This window comes from Cyanistes caeruleus, chromosome 2, assembly GCF_971803275.1.
Source record: "Cyanistes caeruleus chromosome 2, bCyaCae1.hap1.1, whole genome shotgun sequence".
NCBI lineage: Eukaryota > Metazoa > Chordata > Aves > Passeriformes > Paridae > Cyanistes > Cyanistes caeruleus.
The window spans coordinates 59,303,398-59,324,051 of NC_141702.1; the positions used below are offsets into that span (position 1 = coordinate 59,303,398).

The window sequence follows — 20,654 nt, forward strand, 5'->3', positions numbered from 1 at the left end:
CATTGAAATGGAACACACAAGTATACAGAAAGCACAGCTATGTAAGTTTCTCCTGCAACAGTTTTAAGTAGCTAATGATTTTTTTTCTTTTTTTCTGCCAGGGTTTTTCTTATCACCCTGGCTGATGTGGTAGCTATTTTAAATTCCTTGGACTTTTGTGCTGGCCCACACCTTGTGTGTGTATGTGCAATTATCCTGTTCTGCTTGCTCCAAGTTAACATTTCCAATGAAAAGCTTTTATTGACTGAGCTGATTTTTTCTAAGCATGTTTTTAGAAAGAAAACAGACTTTCTGTATAGTTTGTGCCATCATGAACTTCTGGTGTCTCTCCTATTGTGGTGTAAATTGTTAATGAGATGAGCCTCACTGTCCAAGATCTACCAGAAGAAAGTGTAAGGAAATTATTTACTTTTCTAACTGGGTTACTCTTTATTGAAATGCAGAGGATTATAGAAGAATTCCATTTCTTTAGACAAAAATAAGTGTAAATTATATGACTGCAGTGAGGTCATAACTTGACAGAAAAGATGATCTGAAACTAGAAAAATCATGCTTAGCAGCTGAATGTGATGAAAAAATTGTCAATGTGATAAGGAGGCATATTTCAGCTCTGTGGAATATCTCTCTTGAGAAAGTTTTTTTATCAGTAGTTAATCAGACATTGAACATGTTTAGGTTTAATCAGTATGAATTGAACTTTGGCTACTCCTTCATTTCTGGGCTTCTGCAGACTGAGGCTTTGGTAGCTATCACAGTACAGGTGCACGTGCTAAGTCTGGACCAACCACTGCAGAAAAATGTGTCCAGTTCTATATGTACCTGTGGCAAAGGGCTGTGCCTAGGAGATCTGCCTGCTGATTTTATTATCTTTATTGTGGTATTGCATAGTCTCACTTTTGATAGGAAAAGTATATCTTAAGCATTGTCTAAAATTTTGATTCCAAGTCTTTGCAGATTTTTAAGATAATGCACGTGGTGGTCTAAATTGTTGAGCTCAAAGCAAACTTAAAAGGCTTAAACCAAAATTGCTCATTTTTCTATGTTATTTGCTAGAGACAGTAAAGAGACACTATGGAAATGACTCTTAGTGTATTGTGCTCAATTCTGTTATGCTGAATTAGCAGAAAGGGAGAAATAACTCTGCTTTTGCAGCCTTATTGTTGCAAGTTGGAAATTTGAGCTGTATGGCAGGAGAGAAAAAGTAACAGTATGTGAGGGAATGGTCCAAATTGCTGGTTAAGGTCTGCCCTCATTGCTGTTAGCCTGTATGTAAAAAAGCCAGCTGGTAAAACACTTATTTTTAAAATTTTTATTTATTTTATTTATTTATTTTAATTTTTTCATTTAAAATTGTTCTCTGTTGATCAGTAATCAACTGAAGTAATCAGCTGAAGTAATGTTTTACTTCAGGTTTTTGACCCTACATTTGCTTGTTCCTCTGGAAACAGCAGTACTCCAAATCTGTACTCCAGTGCAGCAGTAATCCAGTCCTCTGCTGTTTATAATGTCTGAAATTTATTAATGAATCATCCTTGAATTTTCCTTGAAATTCTTAAGTATATTTTAGAAAGTTTTCATTTTTTAGTGCTAGGATTGAATTCTTCAAAGCAATTTCAGTACATTGTTTTTATAGGCGTATCTACTGAAAAAAAATAAAAATATTTCAGCCTCTCTTAAACAATATGTTTGTAGTTGGAAATTACTATAAAACATTTCTCCTGTCTTCTATGATATTTGCAAGCTAAAATCAAGCTAAAACAGGTTTTCTATCCTCACAGTTCTGCTGTTACATTAAAATGATGCAAGCATAATATAATTGCCACTGTAAAACCATTGTCTGACCTTTATTTTAAAAGAATTGTCTTGTTCAGAGCAGAACTAAATGTAAGTGTGCAGTTGTAGAAAACAATGGTTGCTCTACCTTGTAATTATATGCTACAATCGATAAACAGGATGCCACAAAGTTCAAGTGCCAGGATTAGAACCCCACACAGAATAAGAAAACATTACTAAATGCTTTCTTGCTAAGCTTATTAGAAATGCTACGGTTGATGTGGCTTGTATTGCCAACACACTTTTAGCATCAGGTTATCCAAACCTGCTATGGGCAAGTCTGAGAAATGTTACTTGAGTGTAATTTGCAAGACTTTCTGATTAAAGCAGTTTGCTTTGAAATCAACAGAGATTTATAGAGTGTGCTTCTGAGAGAAGTAGCTGGCCTGTAAATTAAAGCTCCAATTGCTTTTTCCAACAAAGTTGTTTTGAGGTTGTTCCTGTGGTGTTGTGCTAAGAGCGTCTGATACCATCATGCTTGGATAAGTGCAAGAGTCAGTCAAGCTTGACCAGAAGGAACTGCATAGTAAACCAACTGAAGTTCCAAATTATCAGGCTATCATGAGTAACATGTGGTTACAAATGACTCAAAAGTTCTCGTTCAACCTCTGAAATTTTTAACACTCGAAAAGGAGCTCCTTATGTGAACATATATCTGTAACAAATTTAGGAAAAGTTCAACAGAAAATTTATTTCCATATTTTTTTTCGTTACAGTTTAAACTTTGAAAATTGTTTTGGAGGTTAAGAGAACTGAAAATGCAAATGAAAGATGAGGTAGAGTTAGTGAAGAAGGACAGAGGGGAAATATTAGTTAAAGTTTAGTAAAAAATGTAAGATAATCCTTGAAAATGCACTGAGAAGTTAAGTACAAATAGGCAGGGTGCATGGAGGATGATTTGTAGCTGTGCATTCAAAAAAATTGTGGAGTTAGTACAAGGAAAACTGAGTGACATCCTCTTACCTGAAGCTACAAGTACAAGTAACAGATCAATTTTCCTCTGTTCTCTGCCAACTGGAACACCAGTTCTCCCTCCAGATTAGTAGTTTCCTCTGCTGAGAGGAAACACAGAAGTGCTTACTTGGATGACAGCTTTCTTCAGGGCATTTGCCAGTATGACACCTGTTTGATCTATTGAGCCTCTATTTGGACTTGTCTGAAGTAGGAAAAAAGCAAGCATATCTATTTTACCTTCTCTTATGTGGGGGGCAATAAAAGAACAGGAGACTAAAGATGTATTCAGTCCTGCTTTTCTCTCAGAATTGCAAACCTAAGTGTTTGCATCCACATAGGAAATGTGCCCCATCATTGCAAATCCCACCTATAATTTATTGGCGATTGAGAGATGGGGCACCCAAGTTGAGATCAGAAGCCAATTTGATTCAGTATACAAGGTGTTTATATAGGGTTTTACTTGTATAGTACTTATATAGGGTTCTATTTTTGGTAACAATTTCCCATTGGATATACATTCTTCATGACATCAGTTATCTGGTAATCATTACAAAGTTTCACAACATTTCACTAGGTCACTTCTGCCCCAGGGAGTAGTTATCTGTGTCTGTCTCTCCCATGGTATCGGTTTGATTAGGATTAAGATACTAGATTCCTTTATCAGTTCCATTGTACTCTCTGTTTTATTCCCAATAATAATTTATTGACGTGTTTGAAAACAATTGGGATTTGATCTGCAAAACTAATGTTTCTGGTATGAGTTTGATCAGTTGTGCAGAGCACTGGAACTGCAGATGGCTTGTGCTGTGCAGGAAGCTGGCGCTTACTCTGCTGTGCAGCACAATGAGAGATCTCCTGCCTTTGACATGTCATCAGTGACACCAAGTCACTGAACTAGAGAACCTTGTGGGGCAAGGCCACCTTGCCCCAAAATAAGCTAGTGTTTCAATGTTACAGCATTTGTATACTTTCTCAATTAGACTATGTAAATATAATCGGAGATGTTTCACAGAATTCATTCTGTAGCCTATTTCTCATTCTTGGATAACAGCTGGCTCCTTTTGAGATCAGGGATGTACTGTGCAGCTCTTCTCCTTTTTACTTCTGGAATTAAAAAGGGCTGTTAAAAGACTTTGCTACCTCAACATTTTAAGTGGTAAAAATACTTGCTTAAATGCTTATTACAGACCTACAGAAAGCAAGCTGAAAATGTGTGGGGGAGGGGAACCACTTAGTTTCAAATTCAGACTCTACTTTTGAGGTCAAGGCTTTGTGCACGTATCTCTAAATGTGAATCCTACCCTTCCTTCTTTGGTTTCCCCAGTATTGGAATAACATTAATGCTTCTGGAAAAAAATATTTCTGAAAAGCAACTGAGTAGGAGTTTGTGATCACTTTGAAGCCAATTTCAAAACTTTTTTTACAAAGTTTCTGCAGTGTGGTATTCCATCCATTTTATTAGGGAAAACCAGGCTTGCTCAATTTCATCTAAAAGAGAAGTTACCAGATCCTGGAGGACTGTTTGTAACTGCAGCACTTCTGTAAGCTTTCCAGAGGAGTACAAGATAAATAGTTACAGCAGTTACTCTTGTAGTACAAGAAGTACCCTGTAAAGCCTTCACAGTAATTTGAAGAGAGTTGTCTCTTCATATTTTATTTAATCTTAATTTCCACAGGAAAAAAAAAATCAAACAAAAAAACACCCCAAAACACAACCATACCCCCCAAAAAATTTAAAAAAAAAGCCCCAAACAAAACTCAAAAGAGAAACAGAGGCCTTGTCCCTCCTGGTAAGCATACTGTGCTTCTCCTGAATCATCTGTGAAGAGGGACTGCCAGAAGGTTGCACTGAACTCAGCAGTTCATAGAGCCCCTCAGATTAGAAGGGACCTGGGGAGTTTGTCTAGTCCAGTCTCTAGCTCAAAGCAGGGTCAGGCTGTGAGCTCTGAGTAGCTTACTGAGGTCTTTATCCCATGGAATTTCATGAAAGGCTAGAGACCGCACAGCCTGTCTGGAAAACCTCCTCCACTGCTTGGCCATATTCACAATCAAAAAGGCTTTTCTTGGGCTGTGTCAGAACCTCCCCTGCTTTAAGTGATGACTACTACCTCTTGACCTCCTGCTGTGTAGGAGGTCTGCAAAGAGCTTTATTCAGTTGTTTAAAAACAATCAAATGCCAATGTGAGTCCTAAAAAAAAGAAGACATTTTACTTTGCAGGCATTGGGTGTCCTTCCTACCCATGGCCAGGTTTTTTTTGGGTTTTTTTTTCAGTCCGAACAGACACAGTCCTCTCATCCTAACAGGGTATTTGCTCTTGTTCCCTGAACCTCTTGGTGGCCTGATACTGCAACCAGGGTGGTTGCTAGAGATGGGTTTTATCCTTAAGTATTGGGGGTAAGGCAGGAGGAACTTCAAATTCCTTTTCTAAAAGGACTTGGTAATCTTTCTTATTTCTGTATGAATGGAGCTGTAGGATTCCAGGTCTCCCTCCAATGTTGGGCTTAATTTATGTTACCTTTTTTGTTGAATAAAGCCCACTTCAGTTTGAAGTCCCTGACTTAGGACTGGAGTGGGATTTTCATTGTTCATGAAGAGCCTTTGTGGTTTTGGTCTGAGGAGCACTTGTGAGACCATCGAGGCAGTCTATCCAGAGCCTGACCTAGAGCTGTGAATGGAAAATAATGAAACGCAATTCAGATGGGAGCTGTCCTTTACTGTGTCAGTAGAGTTGAAAGGACATAACCAAGCAGGGAAAAACAGCAGGACAAACCTATGTTTTCGTGTACAGTGCTTCTGATATCCTTCCTGGCAAAGGTGAGTCATGTGGTGGTTTTGTGTTTGAGGGAGCAAAAATCTATGCCCTGGAAGTAAGTCCTCCTGTTTGACAGAGCTGCTCCTGCTGGGATTTCTCAGCTAAGCGAGGTGTTTGTGCTTCAGGGAGAGGCAAGCGCTCTGCCGGTCTGGCATGGTGGTGGGGGCATGGGGAAGTGAACCCTATCCAAAACTTAACCTGGCAATACGCCCTGGATAGTCAAACAGAAATGCCTTAATGCCTGGTGATGGGTTTGGAGACTTTCTGGTGTGGAATCGTTGAGTTACAATATTCATGCGGTAAGTGCACCGGGGTTTGTGACTGATTTGCATTACGATTGTCTGGGTTTTCTCCTTTCCTCTTGATAAATAGTAATGATTGCTTGTGGGCTTATCGAGTTATGAATTTTTTTAGCCCTCCTACGCCTCTCTGATTCTTTTTCCCGTTGCCTTTTTTTCAAGCCTGCATGCCGTTCCCGGTTTCGCCGGCGGGCCCTGCAGCGTGGAGAGGGAGACTCGGCGAGCCGGGCGCCAGGAGACAACGGCTGGGGGATCCGGAAACGGCGTCCCAAGAACTCCTGGCTTTGCCCCCCGGTGACGAAACTCGGCGGCGTCCAACACCTCGTTCCCGTAACCCTTTCCTTCCCGCCCGCTCCTGGAGAGGGAGGAGAGCGGGCGGGGCGGACCCGGCGCCATCCCGGCAGCGCGCGGGCGGCTGTGCGGGCGCTGCCCGGCAGGGGGCGCTGTAGCCGCCTGCGCCGCTCCGGCGCTGCGCTGCGAGGAGCCCCCGCGCGTCCGCCATATTGGCGCCCGCGCCGCAGCCGCCGCGCGTTGTTCCTCCATCTCCTGCCGGCGCGGCCGCCCGGAGCTCAGCGCGGGAGGGAGGGAAGGGAACGCCGGTGCCGCCGGGCGGGAAGCGGGGCGAGGAGGAGACGGAAACGAGCGGGGCCCGCGTCCCCCCGCGCCCGCCCCCTGCGCCACCCGCCATGGAGAGAAGGCCAGGCGGCCCCTGAGCGAGGAGCGCACGCACGCACGGACCGAGACTTGCCCCCGCCCGGCCCGGCCCGGCCCGGCCCGGCCGCCATCAGCGGAGAGAAGCCGCCCGGCTCCCGCCTCCGCCGCGACATGGAGGCTGTGAAAGCCTTTAACAGCGAGGTGTGTAACCCCCTGCCGGCGGCCTCCCCTCCTCAGGGCCGGGGAGCGGGCGGGGCCCCAGGGCCCGGCGCCTTCCCTGCCCCCTCCTCGCAGCGGGGAGGCTGCGGGAACTGGGAGAGCCCCGGGGGGCCCAGGGGTGCGGGAGCGCGCTCCCGCAGGCCGGTCCAGGGTTTCTCCCCGCGTCGGGCGGGAAAGGGCCGTTGTCGCCGTCCCTGGGAAGCGGGAGGGTGGAGAGGGTAATGGAGACGTCCCCCTCCCCCCCCAGCTTCTTCCGCCGTGAGGCTGGGGGCGGCTGAAGGGGAAGAATAGATCTGGCGGCGGGCTGGAGGAAGAGGAGGAGGAGAAAGAGGTCTCTTCCCTGCGCCTGGCCTGCAGTGGAGCGGGTGATGCCCGGCCAACTTCGCTCAGCGGCCGAGGAGGCTGCGCCGGGCGGCGGGGGGAGTCCAGGTTCGCCGGGCACGGGGTCCGTGCCCTTCCACGTCTTCCCTCGTCTTTCCTGCCACCCTCTTCCTCTTCGCTAATTACATGTGTATGCGAACCCCGCCAGCGCTCACTTTTAGCATCTCGTGCAGCTAAGCTTTAAATCTGGGGAAAGGAATACAAAGGCATTGGAGGTTCGTCTCCGTGTTAAAGAGTAGTGTATTCCAAGTGGTCAGGATGGAAGCAGAGATTCCCTACATGCTACAGAGAGCTCAGATCCTGCGCTGGAGGACTGTGCAGAGAGTGGGCTACGACACCCAAGATCACATACACGTATAGGCAGAGGTGTTCATACTGCACCTGGCTTCTCTTTTGTGCTGAGAGCTAATGTTTATTTTATCGCAAGATGGTTCTTGTGGCAACTCTGCTTTGTTGCTCTCATTGTGAGAGTATCATTTGTATCTTGTAGTTAATGTACGAGCAAGAAAAACAAATACATATTTTTCTTAGGAAGTCCTACATTTTACAAAGTAGTTTTTAACTTGTATTGACTGTAGAAAGTATCAGCTCTCGTTACAATGTATACTTCTACAGACTGCTCACATACTGAAGCTCCCAGTTGCCCTCTCGGCTGGCCCCAGCAGGGATGTAGTACGGTTTTAATGGTTTTAAGTAATGCGGTTTAATTTGACCTGTGGTGGAACAGTGTGGCAACCATGTTGTTGTTTCTACAAGCACAGTAAGATAGATTTGAAATGAGCAGGTACTCTCCAGTAACTCAGGAGCAGTTGTGCAGCTCTAACCGATGTGCAATTCTAGGTGTTGCACTTTACGCAATTTCAGTTCTTAAATAGGAAAAAGCACATTGTGGCCACTAGAAGAAAAATAAGCACTATAAACTTTTATTCCTATTTTATTATTTGATTGGTACATGTGCTATATTGTGATGTAGAGAAAAGGAAGAATCTGGTCATAAGAACAGAAGAACATAAGTTGTTCAGAATATTTTCCTTCTATATATCTATCAGTAGGAGCAGAAGTCTTCCTCTTCACGTTGAAAAACAGCTTCTGACTGACTTGCTGAGCACTTGGGTATAAGTACTGTAAAAATAAGTCTGGGACTTAAGGTGGCAACTGTGTTGAAGAGGAGAGCTTTAGATTATGCCTTAAATTTTCTAAATGCTTAAAAAATGGTAGACAGTAGGTTATTGGAAAAGAAAATGCAGAAGATCTGACAGTGTCATTAAAGATGCCATGACTAAACAAACCCTGTTCCTGGAAGTAAACGGTACCAGACTTGCCACAGTTAAAGAATCCCAAGTGTCATTGCTAGCCACTCTTAATATCTCTGTACCCAGTGCAGAACTGAACTTTAATTTAACTTTGTCATTTACTGTGGTTGAGTTTACCTATGCACACTTTGCAATTTAGAGTTGTGAAATGATCACTAAATATTTGAATTAGCTGAAGTGTATGAGTCTGTATATTGCTTTTCTTAAATGGTTTTGATTCATTTACAAAATACTGGTTCTTCACTTGTAAAATCCTGTTCTTTGTTTATATTTTGTTTTAAGGTCATGTTAAACTCCAGAACTGATGTCTGAGTCCTAATTTTAGAGTTTTTTGGCTTAAAATAGATGTAAATTAAATTTAGCAGCAGATAGGACAGAATAAATTGTATAAAGCCTTTTACCATACTCTTCTACAGTTTGCATTCAGTTAATAATTTTGCAACATTTTATGTTGGTAAAAAAACAGATGATGCTTTAGAGCATTCCAATAATACATTTAAACACCCAGTCTGCAGGCTGGGTACTTCTTGGGTTGATTTTTTTCTGTTTGGTTTTTTAAAGGAAGGAGTTGTGTTTGGGTTCTGCAGTGAAGCTAAAATAAAGGCAGCTATCCATCTAACTGGTTCCATCATCTGGTAACTCCAGAATTGTATGTGAGTTGAGCAATATCTTGTATTGTAGCTATCCTATATGGCATTTGGGATTGAAGTACTTAGGATAGGGTTGTCATTAATTTGATTAGAAAGAAGAATTTCAAGTTTATTTGAACAGTAGCTACTGGAAATAATGACAGCTATTGCAGAAAGCTCTTCAATGTCTAATGATGATATGTAGCACTGTCTGTCCTGTACCTAGTTGTATATATAAAATTAGCCCTAACATTTCGGGTCATGGGAAAGGTAAATTTAAAGCTGAGAAATAATCAAGCTCCTAAATAAAACATGCTCAGTATTGTTTTCATGTAATGGTTGACATTTTCCTATTTGGTTAAAACTGCTTGGCAACTGAAAATTTCAGTAATATACAACTGACTTAGAATAGTGTTGAGGTAATAGGCAATGTTTTGTACCACAGAGTTTATAATTTGTTACAGTTGGCACCATGAAGGCTTACCACTGCAGAGCCATTTTCCTCCAGGCCTCAGTTCAGGCCCTGAGTTTTTCAGAAAAGCACGAAGTCAGATTCAAGAACAGGTCTTGACAGCAGAAAATGACTGAAGTGTTTCAAATTCTGTATATGCTATCTAAAATGTATTTGTTAAAGAAAAATTGAAATGGACTGGAGGCACACGTGTATCCTCGCAGTTCCAGTGCTCAGATGACAATGATTTTATTGCAGATATATATAATTATAATTCAGTATTTGTTATATAGTCAGCTCAGTGTTAAGTCCTGCTGTCATAATCAACTCTAGCTGTCACATTGCTTTCAGGTACTGTTGAAGTTGGTTTTGAGTGCTATACTCCACAGAGTTTTCTTGCAATACTTGTCGTTTTTGCAGTGGCAAGTATGTTTTAATTCTAAAACACATTTAAATATTTTAAAAATTATTTCTATGTTAACATGTAGAATAAATGTAAATAGTTTTACAGTCACATAAATAGCCACAGGATTGTAATTTATTTTAGGGGGAACAGAGATCACAAATTCATTTTTAAGTGCAACACAAACTGAATATTTGAAGTTATGCTTTGTTTAGGCATATTAACTGTAAGAATGAAATGATAGGAATCTTGAAAAGACAGAGCAAATTCAACTTAGATATTTATTTCTTTAAAAACTGCAATAGTAATTCACTGATTGGTTCAATTAAACACAGCATTTCTAATAATTTAAAGTTTATCAATATCTTTATTCACAGGCACACATCTCTTCATGTATGAGCTTCATCAACTCTTGCTGTTCATGATGTTTACTGATATTTTTGGTTTTGCATTCTCTTTAAAAACAAAGCAAAAATATCTCCTGCATAAGCTATGTATGCTTTGGTCAAATCACTGAATATTGTTTTCATTTTGCTGAGACTGGTATTTGCATCTTTGATTTACAGCCATTTAGAAGGTTTAGTAATGGTAAAATCTAGTCAGGAGAGTTAGATAGTATATCTAGATTTGGAATTTACATTGTTGAAGCCAATGCACCATAGTTGTTATCATCCAGTGCCACAAATTTCAGCTGTATTTGTATTTGTCAGACAGTGCGTGACATTGGATTAGACATTAGATAGGCAGTTGAGAAAAGTTGAGAAAAGGACAATAGTATATTTTTAAAAAGATAAAATAAGGTAAAGCTGATCCCTTGAAAATCAGGAACAAGAAAGTCATGTGTCTTCTGATTCCTTTCAGAAATGCCTTGTTCATTTGAGCATGTCTTGTATGAGAAGCTCAGTATCTCTTGTCTTTGCAGTTGGGTGCTGATACTTTCAAGTACAAGGGAATTGAATAGAAAACTAAGTGCTATGATGGAGACTTGGAATATCGGCCATCTTATAGTGGGATGCACATAAAGTGCTGTGAGGTTAAAGTAGTGATTACTGTCTGTTTAAAGAGTGATGTGGGTTCCTGTGCCTTTTCTAGGGTGTGAGAGTCATAACTAAAACTTCTGCAGCATTGCTAGGTTGGTGTTCAGCTGTTACTGACAATGGAAATTATTGTCTTTGCATGGTTCATCATAAAGTACACCGAGCTTTTGGTGTGCATAATGCTTTTGGGAGTCAAGTAAGATGATATGTAAAGTAGCTATTGCTGCTTTTGGGGGTCACTTGTCATTCTGAAGTTGATCAGTGGTAGGGACATAGCAGATGCTGATCATTTACTGATAATTCTGTTGTCTCTGTACTTCATTTGCACTTCACTTTATGTTGGCCACCTTTATCATGACAGTTCTTTGGAAGGTATATTTTAAGGGTCAGTGAGGAACAGTTCAGTGGTCTACAATTTCAGACCAATTGTGACCCTTGGAAATGACCCACATTTTAAATACCGAGCATTGGAGTATGGGTGCATAAACGTACAGAAGGCAAAACTAAATATTCTATTTCAGACTGTTTTATTTAAATGGCATATTCTAAGTCAACGAGGCGGGTTTTTCATGAAAGAATGCCAGTTGACGCTAAAAAAAGCTAAATGGTATGCCTCATGAAGATGCTAAGTAGAGATTGATGCTGAATAGCTGGGCAAAGTGGGGAGAAAAGGGATACTTTATAAAATGAGCAGCCAAGGCTTTGATTAGTGCAAGTAGATACTAGCAGTTATGTTAAAGAACTGTGAAAAGACTCAAAAGCTACTCCCTGTCAAGATATTTTTCTTGAATTTTCTGCATGTTTTGTGTTGGTCAAAACACCTGAAACACCTGCAGGATTTTTTTCCTAGCTGCTGTGACAGTATCTGTTTTCTCTGTCACTATATTTTACTTTCCATAAAAAAAAGAGTATGACCTTCTTTCGTATCCACTGCTGTTAGAAGGACTCTGCAGCTGTGATAAGTTTAAAGCTTTCTTCTTTTTTGTTCATCTGATAGACCTTTTATGGTCTGATACTTGTACATTTTATTGTAGCAAATTGGAGTGTAAGCTTCTGGTTTACTTTTGTCTTGTCAGAAGAAAAAGTGATACGTGTATCTGTATGCAGGCCTTCGTACATCTGAAAAGTTGTTTCTGTTTTTCATTCTTAACCGCTGGGGTGGATGTTAAAAATGTCTTCCATTTTATTTTGCTGTATAATCCCATAGTGTTTCTCAAATAAAATTGTCAATATTTATATGAATTCCCTTAAGATGCAACAAAATATGTAAGAATTTGTTAGTTTCCTGTTTACTGTCAGGAACATTAGGAGCAGTATCATTGCTCCTAATGAGTAAAAGTAAGTATTTTACTCTGTTGTTTCCCAGCAAGAGCTGAACTTTGCTGACTCTCAACGATTTTTTTTTAAAGATTGTAGGGAAGGAAAGTCCTTTTCTCTTCAAGATACAGTAAATATTAAATTGATGTTCACCTCGTTAAATGTCTCCATGTGTGCTGAATAAATATTTGCAGTTTTAATATCACACTTTCAAAGACTGATCTGACCTTTGATTTTCATTTGCCACAGAACCTTGACTTCTGGCCTTGTAAAGACATGCTCATGCAAGTGTGTATTAAAGGCTCAAAATGTTAGGGTTTGGTTTTATTTTGGTGCATGTCTTGCGCAAGGATCTCATTTTGTTAGTGAAATAGTATAGGACAGACATTGATAGGTTTTCAGTCTTAGATACATAGACTTTAAATCTGTTCTTAAACTGCGATCTAGATCAGATCCTTGTGAGCCTGGAGCAGTTGTGTAGATCTCCAGATTCTGCAAACTCTCTCTGGATAGTTACAGGTATTGAACCCACTTGCTGCTCCTTTAGAGAGCAGTGAGCCATTTTGCAGTTTTAAACAAATGTCCTTCTGAACTCTTATAATTTCAGATCCTTTGATTGTCACCTGCTTACCAAGATTATACCTGGGGCTACAGTCTTTGACAGAGTACTTGAAATTATCTTAACAAGTCTTGTTTGAATTTGCCACTATTTGAGTCATGCCCCATCCTTGGAAGTGTTCCAGGCCAAGTTAGATACTGGGATAGTGGAAACTGTTCCTGCCCATAACAGGGAGATTTGAGCTAGATGACCTTTAAATTCTTTTTCAACCCAAACCATTCTATGACCAATAGTCTGTTTTCCTATGGCAGTTGTAGAAATGGAGTCTGGTAATCCAGATGGCTTTCTTACGGGAAAAAAAAGCCATTCAGAATAAAAGTTCTTGATAAGGCAGGTTTAGAAATACTTCAAGGTACTTAAATTACTCCCATAAAAATGGTCTTTCACTTTGGAAGAGGTCTTCTATTTTCTTGTCCGTAAAATTGGTTCATCATTTTACTTTTGGACAGCCACCAAAAAATTCATCCTGAGTGGCTCCTTCAGCCTTGGTTATTGCTCACATTTGTGGCCACCACAGCTGCTGGTGTAACTCCATCGTGAGGCCTGGGACAGTGGTGTATTATTGGCTGTTCATATGTGCAGCCAGAGTTCAGAGAGCTTGGCTTTGAAAGTTCAAAAATAAAAACACCTTCTGAAAAGTGATCAAAACAATATTAGTCCTTGTTCCAGTTCGGAGCTTCTTGTAAGTTGCATGTGTATTTCTATTCTTCCATTTTTTTCACTTCTTTGGAGCTACTTTTCAGCAGTATTTCTCAGGGAGCACTGACAGCAGCAGTAGTTGGGTAGGTAATTCTGTTAACCTTGTTCAGGAGCTGCTTCTACACTTCAGGGTATGTGTTCTTTAAGGCAAAAACATGGTGTCCAGTTACTTCTGTACTAGTACACATTTTACCTATTCTTGTCATATGTACTGAGCAAAATAAGATATTTTTATAAACAGAATTTAAAATTAATTGTTAACATTTGGAGGAAGTAAGAAGAAATAAGTGCATTGTCACCTTAACTCTCTCTTGATCAGATTGATCCCTACCAGAAATGTGTATTTCTTGTAATAATCTGCTGTTATTGCTGTTAGACTTTTGGGAAGTGAGATGGCATTTGTACAGAAGTGACTACTATGGGTATACAACAACTTATCATTTTGTTTCCATTTCTTTTTGCGAGAGTTTGCCTAAATAACTTAGCTGGTTTTAGAGTTTTTGATTGCACGAGGTTGTTCTTTTCTTCTGTCCTTGGCTATATGAGTGGGGGGCTGATGCTTTGCCTGTCAGAAATATAATGCACGTTTAATTTACTAAACTACATGTGTGGAAGGTGAGGCTTGGCACTCTTGTTAATGTGTTTGCTGTTGATGGTTCTGAGGGGTGACAAAGAGTGTTCTGGTTCCCATTTAAAATGAAGGCACAAGAGAAAATGTGCCCCAAAGAACAGTGGCAGAGCTGTGATCCAGGAGGTAGTAGCAAGGAATGGTGGTTTGGGTGGATGGTGGCTGAGCAGTAAAACAGTGGAGGGTTACAACACCTGAAAGGTTGAAGTCACCTATTTTTGTAGCCTTGAGCTTGTTTATTATAAGGTACTGTTTATAACATTAGTTTTGAGATATTGAAGTAAATAGTGCTTCATAAAAAATTATAACAGCTGAACAAGGTGCACTGCCTTTATGCAAGGAAGTGAATAGCTTTCTTACATATTTGAATTGGAATGTATTATTGAAATAGCACGCATTTTTGGGAAAGGTAATTTAGAAGATCCATCATCCTGCATGGTTCAGTCTAGTGTTTCCAAATAATTAGTTTAGAGTCGAGTGGTAAGGGTTTCCCTGCTTTTTATTTTGTTCTCCATCTTCAGTATTTATTAGTTACTTTCAAAAACTTAAGTAGAATTAATTATGTTCATTCTTTGCTTTCCACCCCTGTTATTCTGTAGTTTGTTTTTTCTCTAAAGTGCAAGATACTGTAAATTGCCCTCGCTATAAAACTCTTGGTTTAAAAATATTGGCCTTTTGGCAGGACTTTATGGAGCTCTCAGTGCATAATTTAGAAATTAGTACAATAGATAAAAATACAATTCTAATATTTTGCTAGTGATGTGATTGCAGTTTTAAAAAGAGAGATAATCATACTTATAAATGTTTTTGGCTTTTTCAGAGGGTAGGTCCAAAGAGCTTATAATATATTAACCAGATTGTTGGAACCCAGTGAAAAGACCTGATTAAATCAAGTCAAAGTCTTTCAGAATACCGAATCTCCTGTAGATATTAAAAAAACAAAGCCGGTTCACATGAAAAGGAATAGCTTCAGATAACATGTTGATCTTCATAACTTGGTTGCCACATATGCAGTAGTAACCACTTGCTTCTTAATTTTCACAAGAGTGAAGTGGAGCATTTAAGCACTTCACAGTAAATGAAGACTATTTATATGACAAATATATTGGTTGGAGAAATCCAATCCAGTACAAACTGTGATTATTTTTTTCATTTTGAATCATTATGTTTCATTGTGAATGCAGGGGTTTTAAACTATATCCAAGGAGATCTTTTGAAATCAACACAAGAAGACAGTTTTTGTCATGGGCTCTAAAAACAGTTGGCAGAGAAAATGTGTGAGTCTGATTTTCAAAATGTTTAAGATCTGTTCCTATATTTCATATCTCAGAATTGTGAGGTGTGATTATAGTTAGGCTTCTCTTTTAACTCTGTGTTATGCCACACTTTACCAACCTAGTGCCTTGGAACAGGGACAGAGGGTACTTCTTCAGTATGGGCAGCCCCCAAGCTCACATCTGGAAATCTGTTGACTGGCATTGTGACAGAAGGTGATCTGCTTTCCTCTTGGTCTAGAATTAGCTACATATAATAATGATAAAATGTTAATGATAGAAATTAGCCATATGGCAGGAAAGATGAGAAAAATTGCATGAAGAGAAATGCTTCCATTATTTTTCTTGTTTTCTTGTGTGATACTCTTGTCTGGATCTTTTAATCAATTCTTCCTTTCTGTCATTGCTAGTTCAGGTGTTGCTGAAGAGCTCACTCTTACCTACCTATTTATTTTGGTCCATTTAGGTCTTTCTAGGCTTTTTGTTCTCATGCAGCATACACCCCAAGTTACTATGAAGAGAAAAAGGGGAATTGTGTTTTATTTCCTATAAATGGCTAAGAGCAAATAGAGTATGTTCTAGAGACTATCTGACGTAAGCATCTGTTTTGCGGTTGTGTGGAGTTCAGGAAAGTGGAGCCAAATCCAGGTGGTTTCTTTAAATTCCAGTTTTATGTTCAAATTTGTACAAAGCAGACTGTATCAAGAGAACTTAGAAACTTTTTTTGAAAGGAGTAATGGCGAGGGTTTAAAGAAAATTGTAAAATGGGCTGGTGGCTCAAGTATGTAAAAACTAAAATGGAATTTTGTCTTTCCATCTCAAATTGTTTGTTTCAAGTAAACTTAAAAGTCACAATTGTGTTTCCTTAAAAGAAGTAGGAAAAGCACTACACAAATGAAGTGGTGGTAACACCTGACTTCTTATGCTGGTATCTGATGGGCTTGAGGGACTGCAGTATTACCTTCGCATCTTACTTCACCTCGTTGCTTGTACAGTAGTTGGCATGAATATTTAAATGTCCTCTTTAAACACAAACAGTGGTGTATAATGCAACTGATGTATAGGGACGGGCTGAGTTTTTTGTGTGAGTGTCGTTGGTTGCTTTCAAATTTTTTTTTAAGGAACATACACTTAGATATCAAGAAAATTGACTATTATTTTATATTTGTTAATTAAAACCATGTGTCATGCACTTTTTTTTGTTTTTGTTTTTGAAAACAGTTGTATTAAGGTAGTTGCTGTTGTGTTGCAACCCCGCTCATTCTGTACTTTTTTGATGTTGAATTTTGGCGACTCATCTTGGTTGATAACTGAAAAAACAGATTTTTTTATTTTTTTTTCCTCCAAAATGAAATACCTTATGCTGAAAGGAGAATCTGCCATTCTGGTCATCCTGCATGCACATCTATGGTATAGATTTTAACATTTTTATGCAGCACTGAGGGTAACGAAGTGCTGACAGGCTTTAAATAACAATTCTCATAGGTAGTTTCTACACGGCATCAAGTTAAAATTCTACTCACTGAGAGATGAGGGCATGCAATTTGAGTAACTTTTCCAAGAAATTAAATTTCAGGAGAGTTTGTAAAGTGGAACCTAGAAATTTGTTGATAAGTGTCCTTCTTTCTAAAGCAATAAATTACAGTAGTCTTTTCTTGTTCTTCACAGTGTGGTGATATTAACATTTAGTAATGATTCAGTGACTGTTTCTCTATTTCCAATTGGATTTGATTTATTTTAATGCTATTGAAATATGAAATAAATTAACCTAATTTATTAAGATGCTATGTATTTGGCATGACTTCTAAGTATTTATTTTGGTTTTTTTTGCATTGAAATGCAAATACTTGTTAGTATATATGCTATTTGGTTAAGGTCATGTCATTATTTGATGTCCTTTTAATGTTATGCCCTGGTAGCAGCCAGAGAAAATTCTAAAAATATTTCTGTAGAGAGATTTGTAACTGATATCCCTCACACTGGTCATAATCTCATACTTAACAGATGGATGTATCAGCATCAAAATGTTTATTCCCTTAGCTGCTGTATCAGTGTTGCAGAGATTTGTCTGTGTGAATATCTGTTCCTTTGTATCTCATGAGACTAGAGTTGTTCACATCATTCAAACCTTCTAACATTATGGAAAAATTATATGAGAAATTATTTCCTGGACTGCTTTTCTTGTCTTTATAGGATGTGGCAGAGGTATAAAAAAAGGGATATATTATTTATGAAGCTTTTAAAAATTTTATGAAGTTAGTATTTCTTTCTATTTTTTATTCAAAATTTTGGTACAAGAACAGCTGTCTGGCTCTTTTGCCTATTGAATAAGAGCACTGAAAGATGTTGGAATTCAGTGCTGGGCTTTCTAGAAGTGCAGTGTGCCATTGGCTTCCATGGATGTGTAGTAACTTGTTCTGTAAGCGACTGCCCATCCTCGGGGGATGTAAGTTCATGTGCATGATGTCTGGTCTTCACTTGAGATGCTTTAGGCTGTAGCTTAGCAGCATGTAGTACTGCCTTGTAAACTACAGCTGTGTAGTAGAGTTTGCTTTTTACAGGTATTTACAGTAGATTTCATTTTAAGTACTAATTTAATTATGATTGTAATGATAAAACTATTTGCAATAATGAATGATGAAAATTTTAAATAAGCTGATAAATTTCTTGACTTTCAGTAGGCCTTCTCTTGAAGATAACTTTTCTTAAGATAATTAAAGAAAAAAATACAGAGCAGAAATTCACTGCTTTATATATGGTGTCAACCTGATTTTTTGCATTTCCCCCAATCCCAACATATAATTCATACAGCTCATTAGATCTTCGAGCAAACCTGTATTTTTTTTCCAAAGTTTGGAAAGAGGACTTGGTTTATTTAAAATTATATTGGGGAAAAGGAGTATTAACACTGGTATTACCCCTTATGTACACTGGAATATTGCCTTGTATGTAGTGTCTTAGCTCTTCCTGTCATTACTTTTTGCTGTACAAATCATTAAACTGTTTTATCAGATAGAGGAAAATGCAGAATTGTGAATATAATTAACTGGCTTTAATTGCTGGCCTGGTCCTGATACACAGATGTACATTTCTGTAAGAAAGATAGGGTCTTAGAAACCACTTTTAGCACTGTTACTTTGATCATCTTTAAGACTTCTAATGCTATCTGTGTAATAAGCTGTTACGTGCTTTACATGGACATTTGGCTGTCATCTGATTCTTACTTTGCAAGAACATGACCCTGGGAATTGCTTTCATTGAGACAGATTAGGATTTGTAGCAAATATATCTTTGTGGACTCATTTTGTCCCTGAAGTGCCATTCAGATTCAGGTCTTCCCTGTAAGGTTTTCCTGTGATTTATATTCAGCATTTAATTAAACATGCATATTTCTATCAAAGGTCTATTGATTGTCCCTCACCTAATTATCAAAGTGCCAATGTGTGTAGGACATGGTTGGATGGAATTGCCATACAGGAAACCAGTGAAACAACTTCCCCCTACACAAATTCATTGTAAATTTTATCTGGTGTTTTCTTTAGCTTAAATGGGTTAAGAAGATTAATGTTCATTTGTATTCTGTAGTTTCCTGTATTGTTGGCAATGTGTTTAGAGCTGAGCATGTTCAGTCGTCTAGAATGCTTGAGGCAGGCAGTATAGCCTTGTCCACAGCTTTCTAGAATAAACTGTAAGATCATTAGATGTTCATTGACATTGAAATCAAATGTATGCTACTGTTAAGTGTGCTGTCTTGAAAAAAGCACTGGCATTTTTTACAGTAACTTGGAAGTATTCTCTTTCCTTTGACTATGTATTTTTTATCAGAGGAAAATAAGATTATTCCCAAAAGATCATACAAGAATCATTCATTAATGCTCTTTGTAACTTAATTATTTAACACTTGTTTTTTCAAAACCTGAGGTAACAGTTTGAAAATGGTTTACCTTACTGGTACAGTCAGACTCCTTGTGACTTATTATTGATTGTGTAACTCTTGCCTCATCCCCTCTTGTTCTCCCCCTCCCCATTCTGTAGAATTTTAATCTTTGTTCCTTCCTTGTCCTTGTGTGATAATACCATCTACATTTAGAGGGGAAATGTTTCATCTTTAGTTTTCTGAGTAATGTGCCATAGTTCAAGAATGAACAGTACAAAACAAAGCTCTGTATAAATTTTTAATGTATATTTGCAGTTGTTCTTCTTAATCAGGGTTTAACCCTTTAGTTTATTTTAAATCACTCCATCTTAACTAAAGCAGCATTCTCCCAGATGTTGTGTTTGTGTTGTGGTGACTGCTTAGGAGAGTCTTTGTGTCAGAGTGACTCTTGAGTGAATACATAGATCACTGAAGAAGTGCTCTTTTCTGGGCAAATACCAGGGGACTGTTTCTTCTCTCTAGATGGTAGGATAGATGGGAGATAAGTTTTGGTTTGATTGAGATCAGCATATTTTTTTTTTCTGCTGCAAAATCAGTTACTAAATGAATAGGAAAAATAAATTGATCCATCAATTTATAAGGTGTTTTTTAAATTAGGTTTTATTATGTATGTACATCATCAGCAGGTGATAGATGTGAGTGTTTGGAGAGAAATTCGTAACGTACATTTTTAAAAGAGACTCCACACACTGTGGTGCTTTCCACAGCAATGCCTCAAATTTCAACAGCAAATGTCTGTACTTACTGGGTTTTCATAGAAGAAATGGTGCAAATACTTTCACTTTGCAAATCATTACAACAGGGATAACTAGAGAAAACAGTTTTAGTCGGTGATCAAATACCTTTCAGTAGTAATCAGAAATTTAAAGACACTGATCAGTGTCAAAAAAGATTTGCCTTTGAGCAAATGTTTCATATGCGTTTATGTATATCCAGAAAAGCAGTAAGTGGCTAGTAAATAGAAGATTTTTCCACAGAATCATATGGTAGCTCAGCTCTAAAAGCATGGTTTATTGAAGTTTACGTATGGCATACTCCTTTTCTTTGTTCCGGCTTGTACACATGAACTAGCCTGTTTCAAAACCTCTGAAACTTCTGGTTTTATCTGGCACTTGAAGATTACAGTGTTTCATTTTCATGCTTTCTCCTGTTTGTTTCTCAAACTTGATTGCACTATCTTTTGCATGTACATTA

At 38.7% G+C, this 20,654-nt stretch overlaps 2 protein-coding genes across 14 annotated transcripts in view; one reads left to right on the forward strand and one right to left on the reverse strand.

Annotated features, from left to right (window-relative positions):
• The window catches only part of LOC111927014 (uncharacterized), a 63,016-nt gene extending 56,429 nt beyond the window's left edge, over positions 1-6,587 (reverse strand). Inside the window, exons 1-3 of one of the 4 annotated variants that reach the window (XR_002863143.2) lie at positions 5,559-6,306; positions 5,304-5,453; positions 2,797-2,888 (exon numbers count right to left, since the gene is read on the reverse strand). Coding sequence is in view for 1 of the 4 variants with exons in the window: in XM_086877339.1 (XP_086733465.1) it covers positions 6,057-6,587 (531 nt within the window). In the remaining 3 variants the exon portion in view is untranslated. Of the gene's footprint in view, positions 1-2,796; positions 2,889-3,192; positions 3,892-5,303; positions 5,454-5,558 lie in introns of those variants that run through there. The other 3 variants (XR_015283268.1, XR_015283267.1, XM_086877339.1) reach the window with 3 other exon arrangements.
• Positions 6,588-6,632: 45 nt separating this feature from the next.
• Positions 6,633-20,654, forward strand: part of SCAF8 (SR-related CTD associated factor 8) — a 156,983-nt gene continuing 142,961 nt past the window's right edge. For 3 of the 10 annotated variants that reach the window (XM_086877315.1, XM_086877314.1, XM_086877313.1), the window contains exon 1: positions 6,633-6,754. In XM_086877315.1, the coding sequence (XP_086733441.1) occupies positions 6,725-6,754 (30 nt within the window). In that variant the 5' untranslated portion in view covers positions 6,633-6,724. Of the gene's footprint in view, positions 6,755-9,027; positions 9,120-20,654 lie in introns of those variants that run through there. The other 7 variants (XM_086877321.1, XM_086877319.1, XM_086877317.1 and 4 more) reach the window with 6 other exon arrangements.